The 17746-nt window shown below is 38.7% G+C and overlaps 1 protein-coding gene across 1 annotated transcript in view; it reads left to right on the forward strand.

The window, feature by feature from the left end:
* The window catches only part of RNF169 (ring finger protein 169), a 97888-nt gene that overhangs the window by 19473 nt on the left and 60669 nt on the right, over positions 1–17746 (forward strand). Inside the window, exon 2 of the mRNA XM_043997607.1 lies at positions 5755–5828. Coding sequence (XP_043853542.1) covers positions 5755–5828 — 74 coding nt within the window. The remainder of the gene's footprint in view (positions 1–5754; positions 5829–17746) is intronic.

A 17746-nucleotide genomic window follows, 5' to 3' on the forward strand; every position in this document is an offset into this window, starting at 1 on the left:
CCAGGCTGGCCAGTTTTCATTTCAAAATCATCTCTCTACCTTCATTCCCCCCCCCTTTTTTTTTTTTTTTACTCCTTTGATGACTCTTATTTAGAAGCATGACTTAGAGTATGTATACTCTCATTAAATTAAAAATAAAGATTTAGGTGAAAGTATAGTTGGAAAAACATTTTTCAATATCTTCTCTCCCTTTGGAGATTTCTTTGGGTAGAACACAATGGTTTATAGAATAATAGAAAATTATGTTTATAGGACCTTACTGGTCATTTAGTACAGCCCTTACCTAAATCACTTCCACAGAATCTCCCATAAGTTGTTAACATTCTTCCCTTTAAAGATTTTCAGTGAAAGGACATGAATCCATGTCTTCCAAGGAAGGAAGCCCATTCTGTTTTTGGCAACTCTATTTGAAAACTCTTCTGTTGATCCCAAATCTGCTTTCTTGGAAGTGTCATCCATTGATTCTAGTTCTGTCATTTAGAGTCAGACAAAACAAGTTTGATCCCTGTTCCCCATGGTAACCCTTCAAATATCTGCAGATAGCATTCATACTTTCCCTTTGTCTAAAATGTTCTCTTCTCCAAGTTAAATATTCCTCTATTCTTCAGCCAGTCCTTTCATGATATAGTTTGAAGTTCCTTTTCCATTCTGATTGCTGTCCTCTGGACATGTTCTAACTTGTTACTGTCCCTCTTAAAATGTGGCACTCAGATTTAAACATTATACTCCAAATGTGTGCTGACCATGAAAGTGTGAAGTAAAATTTCATGCAGGACACTAGGATTCTTTCCTCTTAATAGGACCAGACTAGTTAGAATTGGAAGAAAATAACCTTAATTTTTAGCCTTAGGTGATGGAACATTGTGCTCCCAGGCACATGGTTTCTTTGGATATCAAAGCATTTTGGAAATTCTGTGAGATCATTAGCTGGACCAAGTGATATCCACAAAGTGTGAACTGGCTCAGAAGCCTACTTGTTCCATTATGACAATAAATTGCTGCTTCTCTCCCCGCCCCCCCTCACCCAGAAGTTGCCTGCTTTTGCCGTCATTGTTGAAGAACTTAGACTTGTGAGAACTGTAAAAGTGCTTTCCTAGTAAAGTCCAGAAAGCCTAGTGATGGTCAAGATTTTATTAAATCCTCAGATTAAGATTTTATGAATGTGTATATTTTAGCCTCGGGGCACATAATTTAACCATAACATTTTCGTTTGTTTATTGAGATAGCTCTTCCTGACCATTCATGTGGGTTTTTAGGAATATATAAATCATCACCAGACCTTTTCTGAATGTCACATTTTAGGAGAGATGTTTACAAACTAAAGTATGTTCAGAGAAGGGCAATCACAGTGAGGAAGAGGAAGAAGCTACTGTATATAATGGTAAGAACAGGAAGAAGAGAAGAAGCCTGGAGAAGAGTGCTTCTGGGAGTGGTGTTGAGGTGGGAGATCTGATGGCTCTCTTGAAATATTTGAAGTCTTGTCACATATAAGGCAATTTTAACTTGGTTCGTTCTAGGGATGGGATAAGTAGAAATAGTATCAATATAAAGAAATTAAAAGGAGACAGAACTCTGCTCACTATAAGAAAAGAACTTTTTGTCTTTCAGAGCTTTCCTACAATGGAATTGGATGCATTGGTTTATGTAGTGATTTTTCTATCACCAGGGTTTTAAGTAGAGGTTGGATGATCACTTGGTGATATTTTAGAAGAGATTCATGTTTGAAGTGAGGGTTGATCTAGATGATTTCTGAGGTCCTTTCCAATTTCTTCAGCCTCTCTTAGGTCTCTATATAGCTCAAACAAAAAAAGAAATCTGCTCTGGGTGCTGAATGCACTATAAAAAGTGTTCCAGGGACAGCTAGGTGATGAAGTGGATAAAGCACCGGCCCTGGATTCAGGAGGACCTGAGTTTAAATCCCGCCTCAGACACTTGACACTTAGTAGTTGCGTGACCCTGGGCAAGTCACTTTACCCTCATTGCCCCGCCAAAAATAAATAGATAGATAAATAAAATTTTTTTTTGGTGTTCCTATTCCATTACCCTGGACCTATCTACTCCTACTCTGTCCTCAGCCTTATGCTTTTCTGCATTGCTGTTAGTGACTTGTATGAAGCAATAACATGTGTATTAAATTTATTATATAACACATAAACCTGGAAGAAATTGGATAACAGAATCAGTCTCTAAAGGATCTCAACATTATGAAATAATGAATGGGTTATGTTGTTGTTCAGTTGTTTGTTGTGATGACACCTCATTTGGGATTTTCTTGGCAAAGATACTGGAGTAGTCTGCCTTTTCTTTCTCCAGCTCATTTTACACATGAGGAAACTGATTCAGACAGGGTTAAGTGACTTGCCCAGGATCACATGGCTAGTAACTATCTGAGGCCAGATTTGAACTCAGGAATATGAGACTTCCTGATTCCAGGCCCCACTACTACACCACTTACCTGCCCTGAATAGACCATAATAATACAGAATTTAATTGTGATAATAGTAAAATTCTATACTTTGGTTGAAATAAAGGAACAGGAAGAGAGAAGGCAATTTGACTTAATTGTAATTTGTGTGAAAAAGACCTGGGGATTTTAGGTACATAAACACTTCCTAGTGTTGAGTGATGAGGTGATAACCTCACTAAACTCTGCCACCTCTGCTACCACTTTGGGATATAATTACTAAATGGATGCCATGTTTGAATTGAGTTGTGTTCTTGGAGACACAAAGTATCTAGCCTTTCCCCAACCTCAACTATCCTCAGCTTCTCAGTGTTGGAGAGAGAATACTATGCCATTATCATATGTCATCATCATCAACTTGAAAGAAAGAGGTCCTAACCAGTTGGTACTTGTAGCTAGAAGATTTTACATTCTGTTCCCCATTCCCATTGCTCAGTCACCATCTCTTGGCGGGGGATCCCCTTCTCTCTCTCTTTTTTTGCAGGGCAATGAGGGTTAAGTGACTTGCCCAGGGTCACACAGCTAGTAAGTGTCAAGTTATCTGAGGCCAGATTTGAATTCAGGTCCTCTTGAATCCTGGGCCAGTGTTTCCTCTGCGATACCTAGCTGTCTCCAAAATCCTCTTCTCTTCTCTGTACTCTTGTCCCTATCTAGTTTAGTTCTATCACTTCTAAAGCTCCTTTCTTGTTTACCCTTCTTTTCCATTGTTTCCTCTGGAACCCACCTCAGTCATGAAAAATCTCCTCTCATTCTTTCTCTCTTCTGTTTAGTCTTTGTATGTCTTCTTATACTCATGGAAATCTGGCTTTCAACAGAAGATGCTGCATCATGCACCCCCACCGCCTTTTCTAGTGCTAGTCACTCCTTCTTTTATTGTCACACTGGACCAAGCATAGGCATTGATGTGCTACCTTGCCCTCTCGTCCTACTATCATTCACTTTCTTCTAGTTCTCAATCCTGAATCATCCTCTACCATCTACCTTCTTTGCTTGTACTTTTGATCTGTGCTTAATGTAGTTGGAAAAAGTTATACCACGTCATCCACTACAAATTTATATATTCTAATTCCAAATGGCTTCTCACTGTTTGGCATCTTTTTCTTCCTTTTTAGTTGATTCTCCATTGCACTCCCACAACAGCTGATTCATACTTTTTCTTTTCCAGCCTCTTATACCATTCTTCTCATTCCTTCCCAGCAGAAGACTCCATTGTCTTCTTTACTGTTCCAACCTTGTCCTTTCCAGGGTAACCAGCTATCTTTTAGTTGCTTGATCTGATGACCTTTTCTCAGTCCTGATCCTTTTTTACCTCTCTGCATTGACATTGTTGATCACCCTTTCCTCCTGGATACCCCCTGGTTTACTTTTTTGTTTGTTTGGGTTTTTTTTTTTTTTTTTTTTTTTTTGCAGGGCACTGAGGGTTAAGTGACTTGCCCAGGGTCACACAGCTAGTAAGTGTCAAGTGTCTGAGTTCAAATTTGAACTCAGGTCCTCCTGAATCCAGGGCTGGTGCTTTATTCACTGTGCCACCTAGCTGCCCCCAATCTATAAACTTTCTGTTGGCTATTTGAAAAAGTTCATGTGTGTAGTGTGGTGTAGTTTAAAAAAAAAAAAAGATCCTGCATTTTGAGTCAAAGGATCTGGATTCAAATCCTGGTACTGCTACTTACTACCTTTATGACCTTGACCATGTTACTTAACTTCTCTTGACCTCAGCTTCCACATCTTTAAAATGGTTGGATTAGATATCTTGAAGGTCTTGTCCACCTCTAAATCCTTGGAAAGATGATGCGTGCTTGAAATGTACACAAGGGATACAATTTTCAGAATAATCACTAGGAATTTTTTTTTCCATTCAAGTGACTAAAGGTGTGATGTAATGTTTGTTGCCCAAATCTGGTGATTAATCAATCTCTAGCACATTGAGCCCTGAGTTTCTGTTTACTACCTAGGTTGAATGTGTATAATGGCAGTGTCTTCCACATTCCTTAAGTATTAGCACACATCAAATAGAAGTATTGTTTTCTAAATATAACTAGTCCAACTTAAAAAAGAAAAACACAGTTTGTTTAGAAGCTGAAGGTGGCTTCAAAACAAATATTTGTTTACCTGAAAGGATGGAAAATTGTTAGAAAGTTTAGTAATAAATATTTTATTTAGACCTTGGAAATGACTTCATTTAAGCAAGGACAGATATATAGGTAATTTGACTTTTCTTCTTGGAGGATTTTAAGATAGTTTTCCTTTGTTGTGTATAGCTTTCACAGTCCTCATTGTGGCAAAAGTAAGAAGTAAAGTATCATGAACAAAATTTAAATTGTAGATCTTTGAGGTAGATATTGGATGACTACTTCTCAGGAATGTTGTAGAGGGGATTCCTTCTCAGATGGGAGCTAAAGGGGATCTTAGGATCTTTATTTTTCAGTCGTTTCAGTTGTGTCTGACTCGCCATGACCCATTTAGTTTTCTTGGCAAACAGGGTCAAGTAGCTTGCTCGGGGTCATTCAACTAGTAAGTGTCTGAGGCTGAATTTGAACTCAGGTCTTCCTGACACCAGACCTGGTGCTCTATCCATTGTGCTACTTAGCTGTCAACAAGCCTAACTTTCAATTTACAGATTAAGAAACTGCGGCCCACAAAGTTGAAGTGACATGCCCACAATCATACAAGTAATGGCAAAGCTAGACTATGAACTCAGGACTTTTGACTCCAAATCCAGTGGTCTTGACCTAGGCTCATGGACTCTTAAGACGTAATCGATTGTGAAGAATGATCTAGTAATTAGATTCTAGTTACTCTTGAGGTCCTTTCCAACTCTGCAATTTTCTATGTGATACTTTAAATACTTTTACTATTCTATTGAAAGTAGGTCTGGTCTAAAAACCATGGTTTTTCATATAATTTAACATGTAATACACACTTCATTGACACAACTATTGGAATTCTGTGTAGAAAATCTTGTGTTCTAGTAGTATTATTTAGAGATAGAAGATAGGAATCACTTCATTACCACTAATACATTTCAGCTGAATGTCATTCACTAACACTCACCTGCTTGTTCTATTTTGTGTTATCATTTTCTATGTATTTTTAATAGTACTTTCTAGATTGCAAATTACATAATGGTAGGGATTATTTTTTCATCTTCATAGCTCCCTCAGAACTCATCAAAGTGCTTTACACATCATAATGTTTCACACAAGTCCATAATAAATGTTTGAATTGGTTTGACTAACAATTCCCTCTTTGAAAAATACATTAAAGTATTTTCCTTTTATCCTTCCCTGCAGACTTTATATTCAGAGCACCAATCAAATTAAGTAAACCAGGGGAACTTCGAGAGGAGTACGAAAGCCTAAGAAAGGTATAGTAGTTTAACCTTGATTGTCATTTTCTTGGCAGTAACTTGAAATAGTAACGGTAATGAATACTTGGTAAGAATTTGGATTTATTATTAGCAATAGTCTTTGGCTGCCTGGGTGAAAATTTACATTCATTCACATCCACCTCTGCTTTAAATCTCCTTGGTCCCTGTCCCACTCTGTTTTTCCATTCTCTTGTGCTTTCTGGAATCCCTATTCTATTGCTGATGACCTTCCTTTATCTTAGCCTTCTTCCTCTTCTACTTCTCTCATCCTCTTGCATTTGCAGAAACTTGACTGTCACCACAAGACACTTTATTCCTTGCTATCCTTTCTCTTGTATTAGATACATCTTCTCTCATGCTTAAAGATACCCTGGAACAGAGAGAAGAAAAGTAGCCATATTCTTTGTTTCTCACTGACATGTACAAAGCCTCCCTTTGTTGTCATCTTTTAGAAACCTCTCACCTGAGGTTCACTTCTTCCATCTCTGTTGCCCTATCCAGATCCTTCTTATAATCATTTGCAGGGTTCCAGGTTATTGACCCTCCTTTTTCAAGGAGTTCAGTACTTGGTTCCATAGAAATCTTTTTCTCCTCAACCCTTTCCTTCTTTCTTAAGGACATCTGGATACATCTTTTTTGTTTTTTAGTGAGGCAATTGGGGTTAAGTGACTTGCCCATGAATATTTTGCCTATGAATATTTTTGTTCATCCTTAGAGTTTTTTTTCTTTTTTGGGGGGGGGGGGAATGCAGTGAGGGTTAAGTGACTTGCCCAGGGTCATACAGCTAGTAAGTGTCAAGTGTCTGAGGCCAAATTTGAACTCAGGTCCTCCTGACTCCAGGGCCAGTGCTATATCCATTGCACCACCTAGCTGCCCTTGGATACATCTTAATGTCTCCTTTTTTATCCTAGTCTTATAGTTAATTAACCTCAGCTACCATGTTTTTTATTTCGCCCTGGAAACTTACAGAGATAGTTATGTCCTTGATTTTGCCATCATCTGGTTCAACCCCCTGATTTTACAAATGAGGAAGTTGGGGCCCAGGGAGCCTAAGTGACTTGCCCAAAGTTACCCAGGTAGTGTCAGAAGTGAAATTTGAACCCAGGCCTGTTGGCTTTTGAGCCATTGCTCTTTGCATTGTTCAGGACTCAGAAATTCTTTAATTGGTTTGAAACTTCCTACCCTTGCATTTCTCTCTCTGCTTCACTCCTCTTAAACCATATATTCATCCTCACTGTGTACAGCCACTCCACCAGTCTTTGCTCTCCTGGCCCATTGCCTCTACTGTGGTTTCACTTTGCAGTCTTGACTTTGTAGTTAAGTCCAACTGTGCTCTACTCTTTGCTCTTGAATCCCTTGACCCCTGGTCCCACACTGGCTCATGCCTTGAAATGTGTGCAGTGTGGTTTGACACTCTGGCTTTATCTGTACCATCCATTTTCTTCATTTTGATTTGAGTGTTGTTGATGGAGAAAGCCACACAACCAGTAACTGAGTCTACTACAGATTTGTAGTCTAATTTCAAATGGGCTCACACAGCTACATGGTAATCCTTTTCCTCTGCCTTCGTTGACTCTTTTGTCTTCCCACAGTTTTTCTTCTTTCCTTTTCTTAATCCTCCTGCAGCATTTTCTCTCTCTCTCTCTCCTTTTAGTAGTTCTGTGGTTCAGACCCCTTTGTCATCCCCTATTTTCTCCTCTTTTGTTCTGGTCTCTGATGAGGAACTGGCTACTCTTCTAAATTCAGTTCCTCTACTTCAGTGTCCTTCATCCTGTCCCTTTCTTTTTTCTCATGGATCTTACATCTTTGATGTCTTTGATCTCCTTGAACTCTTCTTCAGATTACCTTGAATTTACTCATCCATTGCCTTATGTTTGAACTATTACAGTAGCTTCCTGCTTTTCTTCCTGCATTCAGCCTCTCCCCTCTTCATTCCATCTTCTACATAGCTACCAAATTGACATTCCTAAAGCAAAAGTTTGACACTCCCCTGCTCAACAAGCCTTAGCATGGGTCTAATCTAGAGTAAACTCTAAATTCTTGTTTGACACTTTCATCTTTTAAATTCAGGCTGATTACACATCAGTGTCACTCAAACATATCATTTCAGCCAAACTGAACTGCTTGCTTTTTTCTGGATAGAACATTTTCATCTTCTGTCTCCTTGTCTTTATATAGACTCTCCTCCTTGTTTCTGGAACACCCTCTTTCTTCTTTGGAATTCCTATTTCCCTTCAAGGCTCAGATTAAACACTACCTCTTACAAAAGCCCTATCCTGAACCACTCCGCCCCCCCCTCCCCCAGTTGTTACTGACAGAAAAGACTTAGAAGAGCTTAGCACAGTGCCTGGCACATAGTAGGTACCTATCACATAGTAGGCACTTAGTAAATGATTGTTGAATTGTTTTGAATATGTGTACATTTTATATCCCCCAGCGGTATATATCAGTTCTTTGATGGCAGGTTTATTTTTGTGTTTGTATCCCTAGCTTAGTGCCTTGAGTCTTTAATAAATGGTTGTTGATTTGAGAGCAAGTATTATTTATACCTATTTTTACAGATGAGGGAAATATGAGCAGCTTCATTATGTGGCTAGCACAGGGTTATCCTAGGTCTTTGGACTCCATTGTCCAATGGTCTTTCTATGTATCACATTGGCTTTCCAAGGGATTCATTTGGTAAAATGTATACTCTTCCTCTCCTTTTATCTTTCTTGTGGCTCAGACAGATTTAAGGAATGATGTTAGAAATAGTGTATGCCTTGGTAAAGAATTAGTCACAGTGCTTTGAACAAGCATCTGGATTTTTAAAGCTGAAAATATAATAGTCATGAATATAGGTCTAACATCTATAACAGCAGAGTGTACTTTGGGCAACTTTACAGAGTAATAGTTCAGAGTTAGAAGAGAACTTAAGAGACATCTCAAAGTCCAGTTCATTCCTGAACAAGAAACCCCTCTACAACATTAGTGACAGATGTGTGGTCATTCAACCCAGAACTTCTTAAACTTTTTCCACTTGTGACCCCTTTTTGCCTGAGAAATTTTTACATGACCCTGGGTATATAGGTATATAAAATAGGCATACATAACCTTTTACTGTTGCCAAATTTTTCAGGACCCCCACATTCAGTTACTTGACTCCCTATGGGTCATGACCCACAGTTTAAGAAGCTTTGATCTAATCTGGCCTTTGCTTGAAATCTGATGAGAGTCTATCACCTTCTGAGGCAGTCCATTCTACTTTTAGATAGATTTAATGATTAAGCTGCTTTCTTCCTCTTCTTCTTTTTAATCAAGCTTGACTTTGCCTCTTTGCAGCATCTACATAATGTTCTATTCCTCCCCCTGGCATCTATCAGAACAAGTATATTCTCTCTTGTCTAAAATATCTAATGAGTGCTCGCCAATATTATAAGCTTTAGCAAGAGTATTTAAGTGTTTAAGTATTTATTAAAGAGCATTGGGATCAGAGAGAAAGGTAAAAATCTAACTATTTCTAAGAGACCCCATCATCCAACCCACCATGGCGAAGTCAGGAACAAAAAGAGGAAGAACCCTTCCTCCAGTGTCCGCTTCCTACTTCGTGTCCTCCTCCCAGAAATGGGAGGCTCCTCAAGTTGCGTGGCTGGTAGCTTTGATAGACAGTACCCACGAGCAAACGTCACTTCCTGACGCCAGGGAACTGACTACATGGCTTGCTCTCAGACGCCTTCTCCCCATGGTGGAGCTTTCCTACAGTAGCTCTCCAGCAGGTGGCATCATTCCAATCGTTACACTCTTTAGTTCACTATCTCACTCAACACAGTGGTTCTTCCAAGCCTTTTCATCCTTCTCAAACCTCCCTAGGCTTCTTTTCCCCCCAATTTCTCAAGTGAGAACCTTGCCTCATATTTCACAGAAAAAAAATTGAAGCCATTTTTCTCCTCCTCTTCATCTCGCCGCCCCCATCTCCTCTTTTACCCCACCTCAAATGAAAAAATGGCCTTTCTCTTTGCCAAGGCTAATTCCTTCACATGCACAAAGGATCCTATCCCTACCTGTCTTCTCTAGCAGATTGCCCCCTTTATCATTCCATCATTCCCACTCTCTAATCAATCTCTCCCAGTATACTGGCTACTTCCCTACCATCTACAAATCTACAACCCTTTCTCAAAAAACCATCACCTGATCTAACTGTCTCTTCTTTCCTTCCCTTTGTGGCTAAACTTGAGAAGGCTGTCTACAGTCAGTGCCTACACTTCCTTTCTTCTTATTTCACTTTCAGTTGAAACTGCTCCAAAGTTTTCAGTAATCTATTAATTGCCAAATCTAATAACCTTTTTTCAGTCCTAATTCTTCTTGACCTTTTACAGCTTTTGACTACCCTCTTCTTGATTTTCTCTTTTCTTTAGGTTTTTGTGTCACTGCTTTCTCCTGTTTCTCTTCCTGAACTAGGAATATTCATCTAGGTCATAGCCACTATAATTGAATGTCTCCTAGGATTTTGTACTGGACCCTCTTTTCTTTTCCTCAGTACTTTTTGATTTGGTAATTTCATCAGTTCCCATGTGTATGAGATGATTATGGATTTGAGTCCGATTAAACTCTGAGGATGGGGTCTGGAAGATACTCAGCCCTGCCCCAGTATAGTTAGTTTAAAAGTTTATTGCTTGTCAAATTCTCACTGTCTCCTTTAAGTTTTATTGCCAATTAACAGTAGTTTTACTTCTTCTCAGTCTCCCCACTTGTCAGCTACATCTTAGTTTTATCTGGAATCCATCTTGTGTCAGAACCCCAGTCCCTGTTGAGTGGGTCGGGGAGTTTGCCCACCAATTCAATACTCGGGACTCAAGAAGAAAGGACAGGGCTCAGCACAGGATGCGGCAATTAAGTTGAGACCAGATGTTAAGTGACATGTTTCTTTTTCTCAGAGCAGAATCCCCTTGACCCTAGGGTCCCAACAATGTATTATTGTTTTATTCTTTATTCTATTTCTTTGATTTCCCAACATAGCCGAAGATAAATTTTAAGCCTGTCATCCTTCTAAAATTAATATGACTATAAAACAATGCTGAAACACCTGAGTGACTCTTCCTGTTATTCACGTTGAATATCTTTAGAGACAGGGGCTGGGAGAGGGGAGGGGGCAGTCAGTGGGAACTGTGAGATCTGAAACATCTGACTGCCCCCCCCCCCTTTCCTTCAGTTTGACCTTGTTCCCCCTCCCCTTTTCCCCCTTGTTCCTGGAACACGTATGCATGTCTCCATACATTGATCATGAGCTAAGCATGCACCCTGGGTAAGACAGGATTGGATTAACATCCAATTAGATTGTGAGCTTGCCCTAGTGTACGTGGGGACTTCCCCCCCACCAATATTACTATAAAAACTCAAGGCATGTATTAGTTATTGCGACTCAGTTATTGAGTTTGCCCATTCTTGCAGGAATGTAATAAATCTGTCTCTGCTTGACTTGGTGGTCTCCTTGAGTTATTTGGGTAAACTGAGGCAGTTTGCCCCAAACACATGGATTCTGTTATCATTTTTAAGCTTATGATTTTTGAATCTACTTTTATAGCCCTAACTTCTCTGAGACACAAGGATACAACCAGATTTCCAAAGGACTGGCAGTATACATCTGTAACTTAGCCAACAGTGGAGGATGGGACAGTAAGTGAAATAAATAATCTTGAGGCCATGACAAGAGAAGGAAGGCTATGGATGCATGTGTGAAAGGCCCATTCCAGACCCAGCATGTGGATTATATCAGGCTCCTGCCCCCTTTTCAGTTCTTTGTTGGTCAGTTCGGGTGGTTGTGCATAAGAAAGGGGTTGTCGGGGCAGTTAGGTGGCGCAGTGGATAGAGCACCGGCCCTGGAGTCAGGAGTACCTGAGTTCAAATCCGGCCTCAGACACTTGACACTTACTAGCTGTGTGACCCTGGGCAAGTCACATAACCCCAATTGCCTCACCAAAAGAAAAAAAAAAAAAAGAAAGGGGTTGTCTAGGGAGGAGACTGCATAAGAAAGTTTGAACCTGAAAACAAGGGGATTATTTATACTTTCACTGTCTTTTAGTAGCTGAAAATCATGGACCAATCTTTTGGTAACTGAGTTTAGGTTCCTTTTTTTAAAAAACAAAATGGGAATAATAATGTGTAATGCTTACTTCACATGGTTATAATGATGAAAGTGATCTCTAAAGGGCTGTGTAAATGTGAGCTCTTAGCATCATCATTAGTACTTCCATCCTATGTGTGTTTGATCTGCTGTCTTCTTTTTTTTTTTAGTGAGGCAATTGGGGTTAAGTGACTTGTCCAGGGCCACACAGCTAGTAAGTGTTAAGTGTCTGAGGCCGGATTTGAACTCAGGTACTCCTGACTCCAGGGCTGGTGCTCTATCCACTGCGCCATCTAGCTGCCCCTGATCTGCTGTCTTCTAAAGAGAAATTGTGAACTCCTTGAGGGCTAGGGCTATCTTTTGCCTTTCTTTGTATCCCTCTGTGCTTAGTTAGTACTACTATGTGCTTAGCAATGAGTAGTTACTTAATAAATGTTTATTATTTGACTGACTGACTAAAGATACCTACTGTGGTCATCCTTTAAGTGTTGCTTCTTCTTTCATGCACCCTTCCTGGTCTCCTTTTCCTGCCCCTAAAATTTGTGAGATTGGGAAGAATTGGTATATTCTTTGTTTCTCACTGCCGCTTTCTTCATTCTGTTGTCATCATCCTACTTTTAGATTCTTCCCATTCTGGGCCTTAGGTCTCCTCATCTATAAAATGAGGTGGTTGAACTGACTGACCTTTGGGATCACTTCCAGCTCTAAGGTATGATGTGTAATTATCATGCAATTTAAAAAAAACAGACTCAGAGAAATTAAATGACTTGCCTATATGTAGATAATTAGTAAGTGATGGAATCAGGTTTTCTCTTTGAAGTTTTCTCCATTCTTATACCATCTAGTTTAGAGCCTCATTGCTACAATCTCAGCTTTGAGATCACTCTCTCCTTTCTCCAAGGAATTCAGTTCCTGGTTCAAAGACTTCCTCTTCTTCCTAATCCTCATGGCCAGATCTGTGCTTAAGGAAAATCACTTTGGCAGCACTGTGTAGGATGGGCAGGAGTGGAGAGAGTGTCAAAGCAAGAAGATCAATCAGGAGACTTGTAATATTCTAGACAAGAGGTGATTAGGGCCTGACCTAAGTATGGAGCTATAAAAGTGGGGAGAAGGGGTCAGGTTGTAAGCTGTTGGTGATATAGAAACAGCTTGTAGAATGTGGGAGAATGAGGAATTGGAGATAATGCTGACGTTATTAATCTGAGAGACTATACAAAACAGTTCTGAGAAGTCTAGTTGGGTAAGCTATAAGATCTGGGCATTTTCATTAGACTGTAAAACATCTACTTCCAAAAAATGCTTTTGACCTTGCACCATACCACATGTCAGAAAAGAAAGAAATGTAGCCAAGATGGAAGAAAAAATGGGCTTCTGTGGTCTGATAGCTTGCCTGATATAACTCCCATTGAAAATCTATAGGCTTAGAAAAATAAACTTTTCATTAATTGTACACTTTATATTCAGTGTGATAAAATATTTTCAAGATGAAGAATGAAAGAATATGTGTCAAAATCCTATGAACTTAATGCCAAATCCTGTAGAAAAAGTGATTGCAGCAGAGTATATGGCACATTAAATGTTGTTTAAATATATAAAAAATTTGTCAATAAGTTACTTTGACCCAAATAGTTCACAGATCCTTGTACTCACCTTGATAGCTGTTCCAGACTTTCACCTCTCCTCATGTGCCCACTGCCACCCCAACTTCTTACTTTTTAAGCAGAGAGTCTTACCTCCCACTTTACTGAGATTTTTGAGGCCTTCTCTCATGAGCTCCCTTATGACAAGTACGTATCAAAATGGATAGAATATAGGACTTGGAGCAGGAAGACTTGAGATTGAATTTTGCTTCAGGTAGTTACCAGTTCTGTGACCCTAGACAAATCATTTAATCTCTTTTTGTCTTATTTCCTTATATTGAAAATGGAGATTTTAATAACACCTTCAAAGGGCTCTTGTGAGGATCAAATGAGTTAATATATGTGAAGTACTTTGTATTCCCAGGGCCTAGCTTGGTGTCTTGCACAGAGAAGGTGTTTAAGAAATGTTTTTGGTTAAATGAATGACTTCTGGAGAGTACTTCTACCTTGTAAGACACTACTTACAGGAAGTAAATTGTCTATACTATGGCAACTATTGCTCTGTGGAAATAATTGAACTCTTTCCTCCTACTTAACAGAACGCTCATTTATCATTGTATTTTGAAGAATTAATTCAGTTCTAAAAGTCCTACTCAACTGTAAGACAGGTTATTGTCATCGTTTTTATGAACAAGTAGCTAAATAAGCATTCTTTTAATAACTTAGATTTTATTTGAGTTGGAAGAAATTTAAGCCAATTCACCTATTTTATTATTGTACTTGAGAGAAAGTGTGTGGTGCAATGAAAAGAATATAAAACACCAAAGACCTGAATTTGAGGCTTTGGTCTGTGACTTACTAGTTGTGTGATCCCCAGCAAGTCCCTTCCTCTTGCTGGGTCTCAGATTTATTCTTCTATAAAATGGAGATGATAATAGTGTACCTTTTTCACCAAGAGTACTATGAAGATGAGATCAGATCATGTTTATGCAGTGGCTAGGTGGTACAGTGGATAGAAGGTGAGATTTGGAGGCAGGAAGACAAGTTCAAATCCTGCCTTAGATGGTTATTGTGTAACCTTGAGCAAGTCACTTAACTTTATTTAGCCTCGGTTTCCTTAAATGTAAAATGAAGATAATAATACTTTTCAGGGTTGTTGTAAGGATCAAATGTAAATTTTTATGTAAACCATAAAGTGTTGTATAAATGCTAAAGATTATTATAATTAATCTGATTCAGTAAAACATTGACTACTTTGTGCAAAGTTTGATGTTCGATAACAGTAAGCTGATATTTAAATCTGAGTGATTATTCTAATGAGATACAGCCTGGCACAGTAGATCGAGAGCTGGAGTAGGGGCAAGGAAGACCTAGCTTCAAGACCCACCATTGACGTCCTGACTGCGTGTCCCTGGGCAAAGCACTTTACCTCTCAGTGCCCTAGGCAACTCTCTAGAACTGTCAGTTGCAGAGAAGGTATCAGTCTGCATTGTTAAAGGGAGTTTCTCTCTAGCAGTTCCTTATGTCACTGAATTCACACATACGGTCCCTAACCTCAGTTCCTTTTATCCATTTGATTCATGTGTGAGTTGGATTAGAGGTCTTCTGAGATGTCTTGAAACTCTGAGATTCTGTGATGTGTTAAAGGATGAGTGTAAAGGAAAAAGACCTAATTTCTAGACTACTTAACCTCTGCAGAAAACAAGGCTATTAGAAAACTACTTTTGGTAATTCAGCATGTCACATGAGTGGTTTAGGCTGGTCCTTGAATTTTTGCTAATAAATTTACAAGCCCAGCTATTTTCTTTCTTCTCTTCTCCCACTTCATTGTTGGTGAAATCACCGAAGTAGTGGGAAGATGATTCTAATTCCCTCAGCAAATAAACAGAGTGATAGATGTGATAAATGAATTATATGAACAATAGAGTCCTATTAATACCTTTAAAAATCCCTCTGGCAAGTTAAGCCCAAATTGAGATAGACTCCTCTTTGAAAGCTCTCTTTACTGGAATGTTTTTATTGTCTTATTTGGTTTTTTTCTGCCTTAAAATTCAATTTAGTAAATATTAAGGACTTTCTCTTTATGAGATACTTTAGCACTGAGGCATTTGTTGTTCGGTTGTTTCAGATATCTCTCACTCTTCATGACCCCATTTGGGGTTTTCTTGACAAAGATACTGGAATGGTTTTCCATTTCCTATCCAGCTCATTTTACAGATAAGGAAACTGAGGCAAACAGGGGTAAGTGACTTGCCCGGTCACATAGCTAGTAAGTGGCTGAGGCCACTTCCTGACTCCAGGCTTGGCATTCTATCCACTGCATGCCCACTTAGGCAGAGAAAGATGAAAATAATGTAATTCCTATACACAAGGAGCTTAAAATCTTGGAATGGGGATAGTATATAGGATCATAGATTTAAAGCAGAAAGGGAACACAGAAGCTATCTAGTCCAACCCCTTCATTTTACTGATGAGATTGAGGCACAAAGAACACATGAGTGCTGACATGGTGTAGTAGAAAGAGTATTGGACTTAGAGTCAGGAAGACCTGGATTGAAATTTGGCCTTTGACATTTAATAGCCTGGTGACTTTGGGCAAGTCCTTTAGGGCAGCACTTCTTAAACTTTTTCCACTCACGACCCCTTTTCGCCCGAGAAAGTTTTATACAACCCTGGGTATATAGGTATATAAAATAGGTACACATAACCATTTCTTTTTTGCGGGGCAGTGAGGGTTAAGTGACTTGCCCAAGGTCACACAGCTAGTAAGTGTCAAGTGTCTGAGGCTGGATTTGAACTCAGGAACTCCTGAATCCAGGGCCGGTGCTTTATCCACTGCGCCACCTCGCCGCCCCCATAACCATTTCTTATAGCCAAAATTTTTGTGACCCCCACATTCAATTACTCAACCCCATATTGGGTCACAACCCACAGTTTAAGAAACTTTGCTTTAGTGCCAGCTTCATTTTTATCCTCTATAATGTGAGGATGATAATACTTGCATCTTAAATCTTGTTGTTACAAAAAATAAGGGCAGTTGACAAACTATTACTAATTCTTGTAATACTTATTTGCTTATCAGTAAAATTTTTAGTCTCTGGCACATGTTGAGGAGGATATCCTCCATGAAGGTGTGAGAAAGGACTGAGTTGGCTTTTACAAACAGCATTCTTTCTATAGCCACAGAGTTAATGGAAAGTTGTACAGACTGCAAGATCCTGCTGTGTTTATTATTTGTTAACAGTAAAAAGCATTTGATAGAACAAAATGTTGCCTTAAGCCTCTCCTTCTAGGAAGGTGCCTCCCATACATGTCAGAATTATACAAGACTTTTTGAAATATGTAACAAGAAGAGTTAACCTTATTTTGACCCTTTATGATTTTATCACTATAGAAGTGCCTTTTGAGAAACTTCCTCTGCTGATCCAGATTGACACTTTTTCTGCAACTTAGAATCTTAGAGAGTTGCCTGGGACACTTAGAGGTTAAGTGACTTTCCCAGGGTCACCCAACCAGTATGTGTCAGATATGGATAGGACTTAAGCTCAGATCTTTTTGACTCCAGGAGGAGCATTATTCATTTAGAATGTGATAAATGCATAGGCAATGTCAATAGACATTTCTATACTACTTTAATAATTTAAAAGTATTTTTCTTTAAAAATTTTTTTTGTTTATTTTTATTTTGTTTTTATTTTTTTCACTTTCTTTTTAAAAAAATTTTTTGAAAGTATTTTGCTATTTTCCAGTTACATGTAAGGATAGTTTTCAACATTTGTTTTCATAGGATTTTTAGTTCCAAAATTTTCTCCTGCCCTCCCTTCCCTCCCATTTTTGTTTTGTTTTTTAATAAAATAATATAAATTCATATAATATAATAATATAAAATAAATAAAAATATTTTATTATTTTCCAGTTACATGTAAAGATAGTTTCAACATTTGTTTTCATAAGATTTTTAGTTCCAAACTTTTCTTCCCCCCTCCCTTTCTTCCCCCCTCCCCAGAACAGTAAGCAATCTGATATGGGTTATATATGTACAATCACATTAAACATATTTTTAAAAGCATTTTTCAAACAATATAATGCCTTTTTCTGACTTTACAAGTGAGAAAATAAAACAGTAAGTGACTAACCCAGGATAAGAGAACTATTAAATATGAGAGTGAAAATTTGAACCCATGTTTCCTGAATCCAGATCTAGCCTAGGCAGCTGGGGGGTACATTGGATAGAGT

The sequence above is a fragment of the Dromiciops gliroides genome, chromosome 3 (genome assembly GCF_019393635.1).
Source record: "Dromiciops gliroides isolate mDroGli1 chromosome 3, mDroGli1.pri, whole genome shotgun sequence".
NCBI lineage: Eukaryota > Metazoa > Chordata > Mammalia > Microbiotheria > Microbiotheriidae > Dromiciops > Dromiciops gliroides.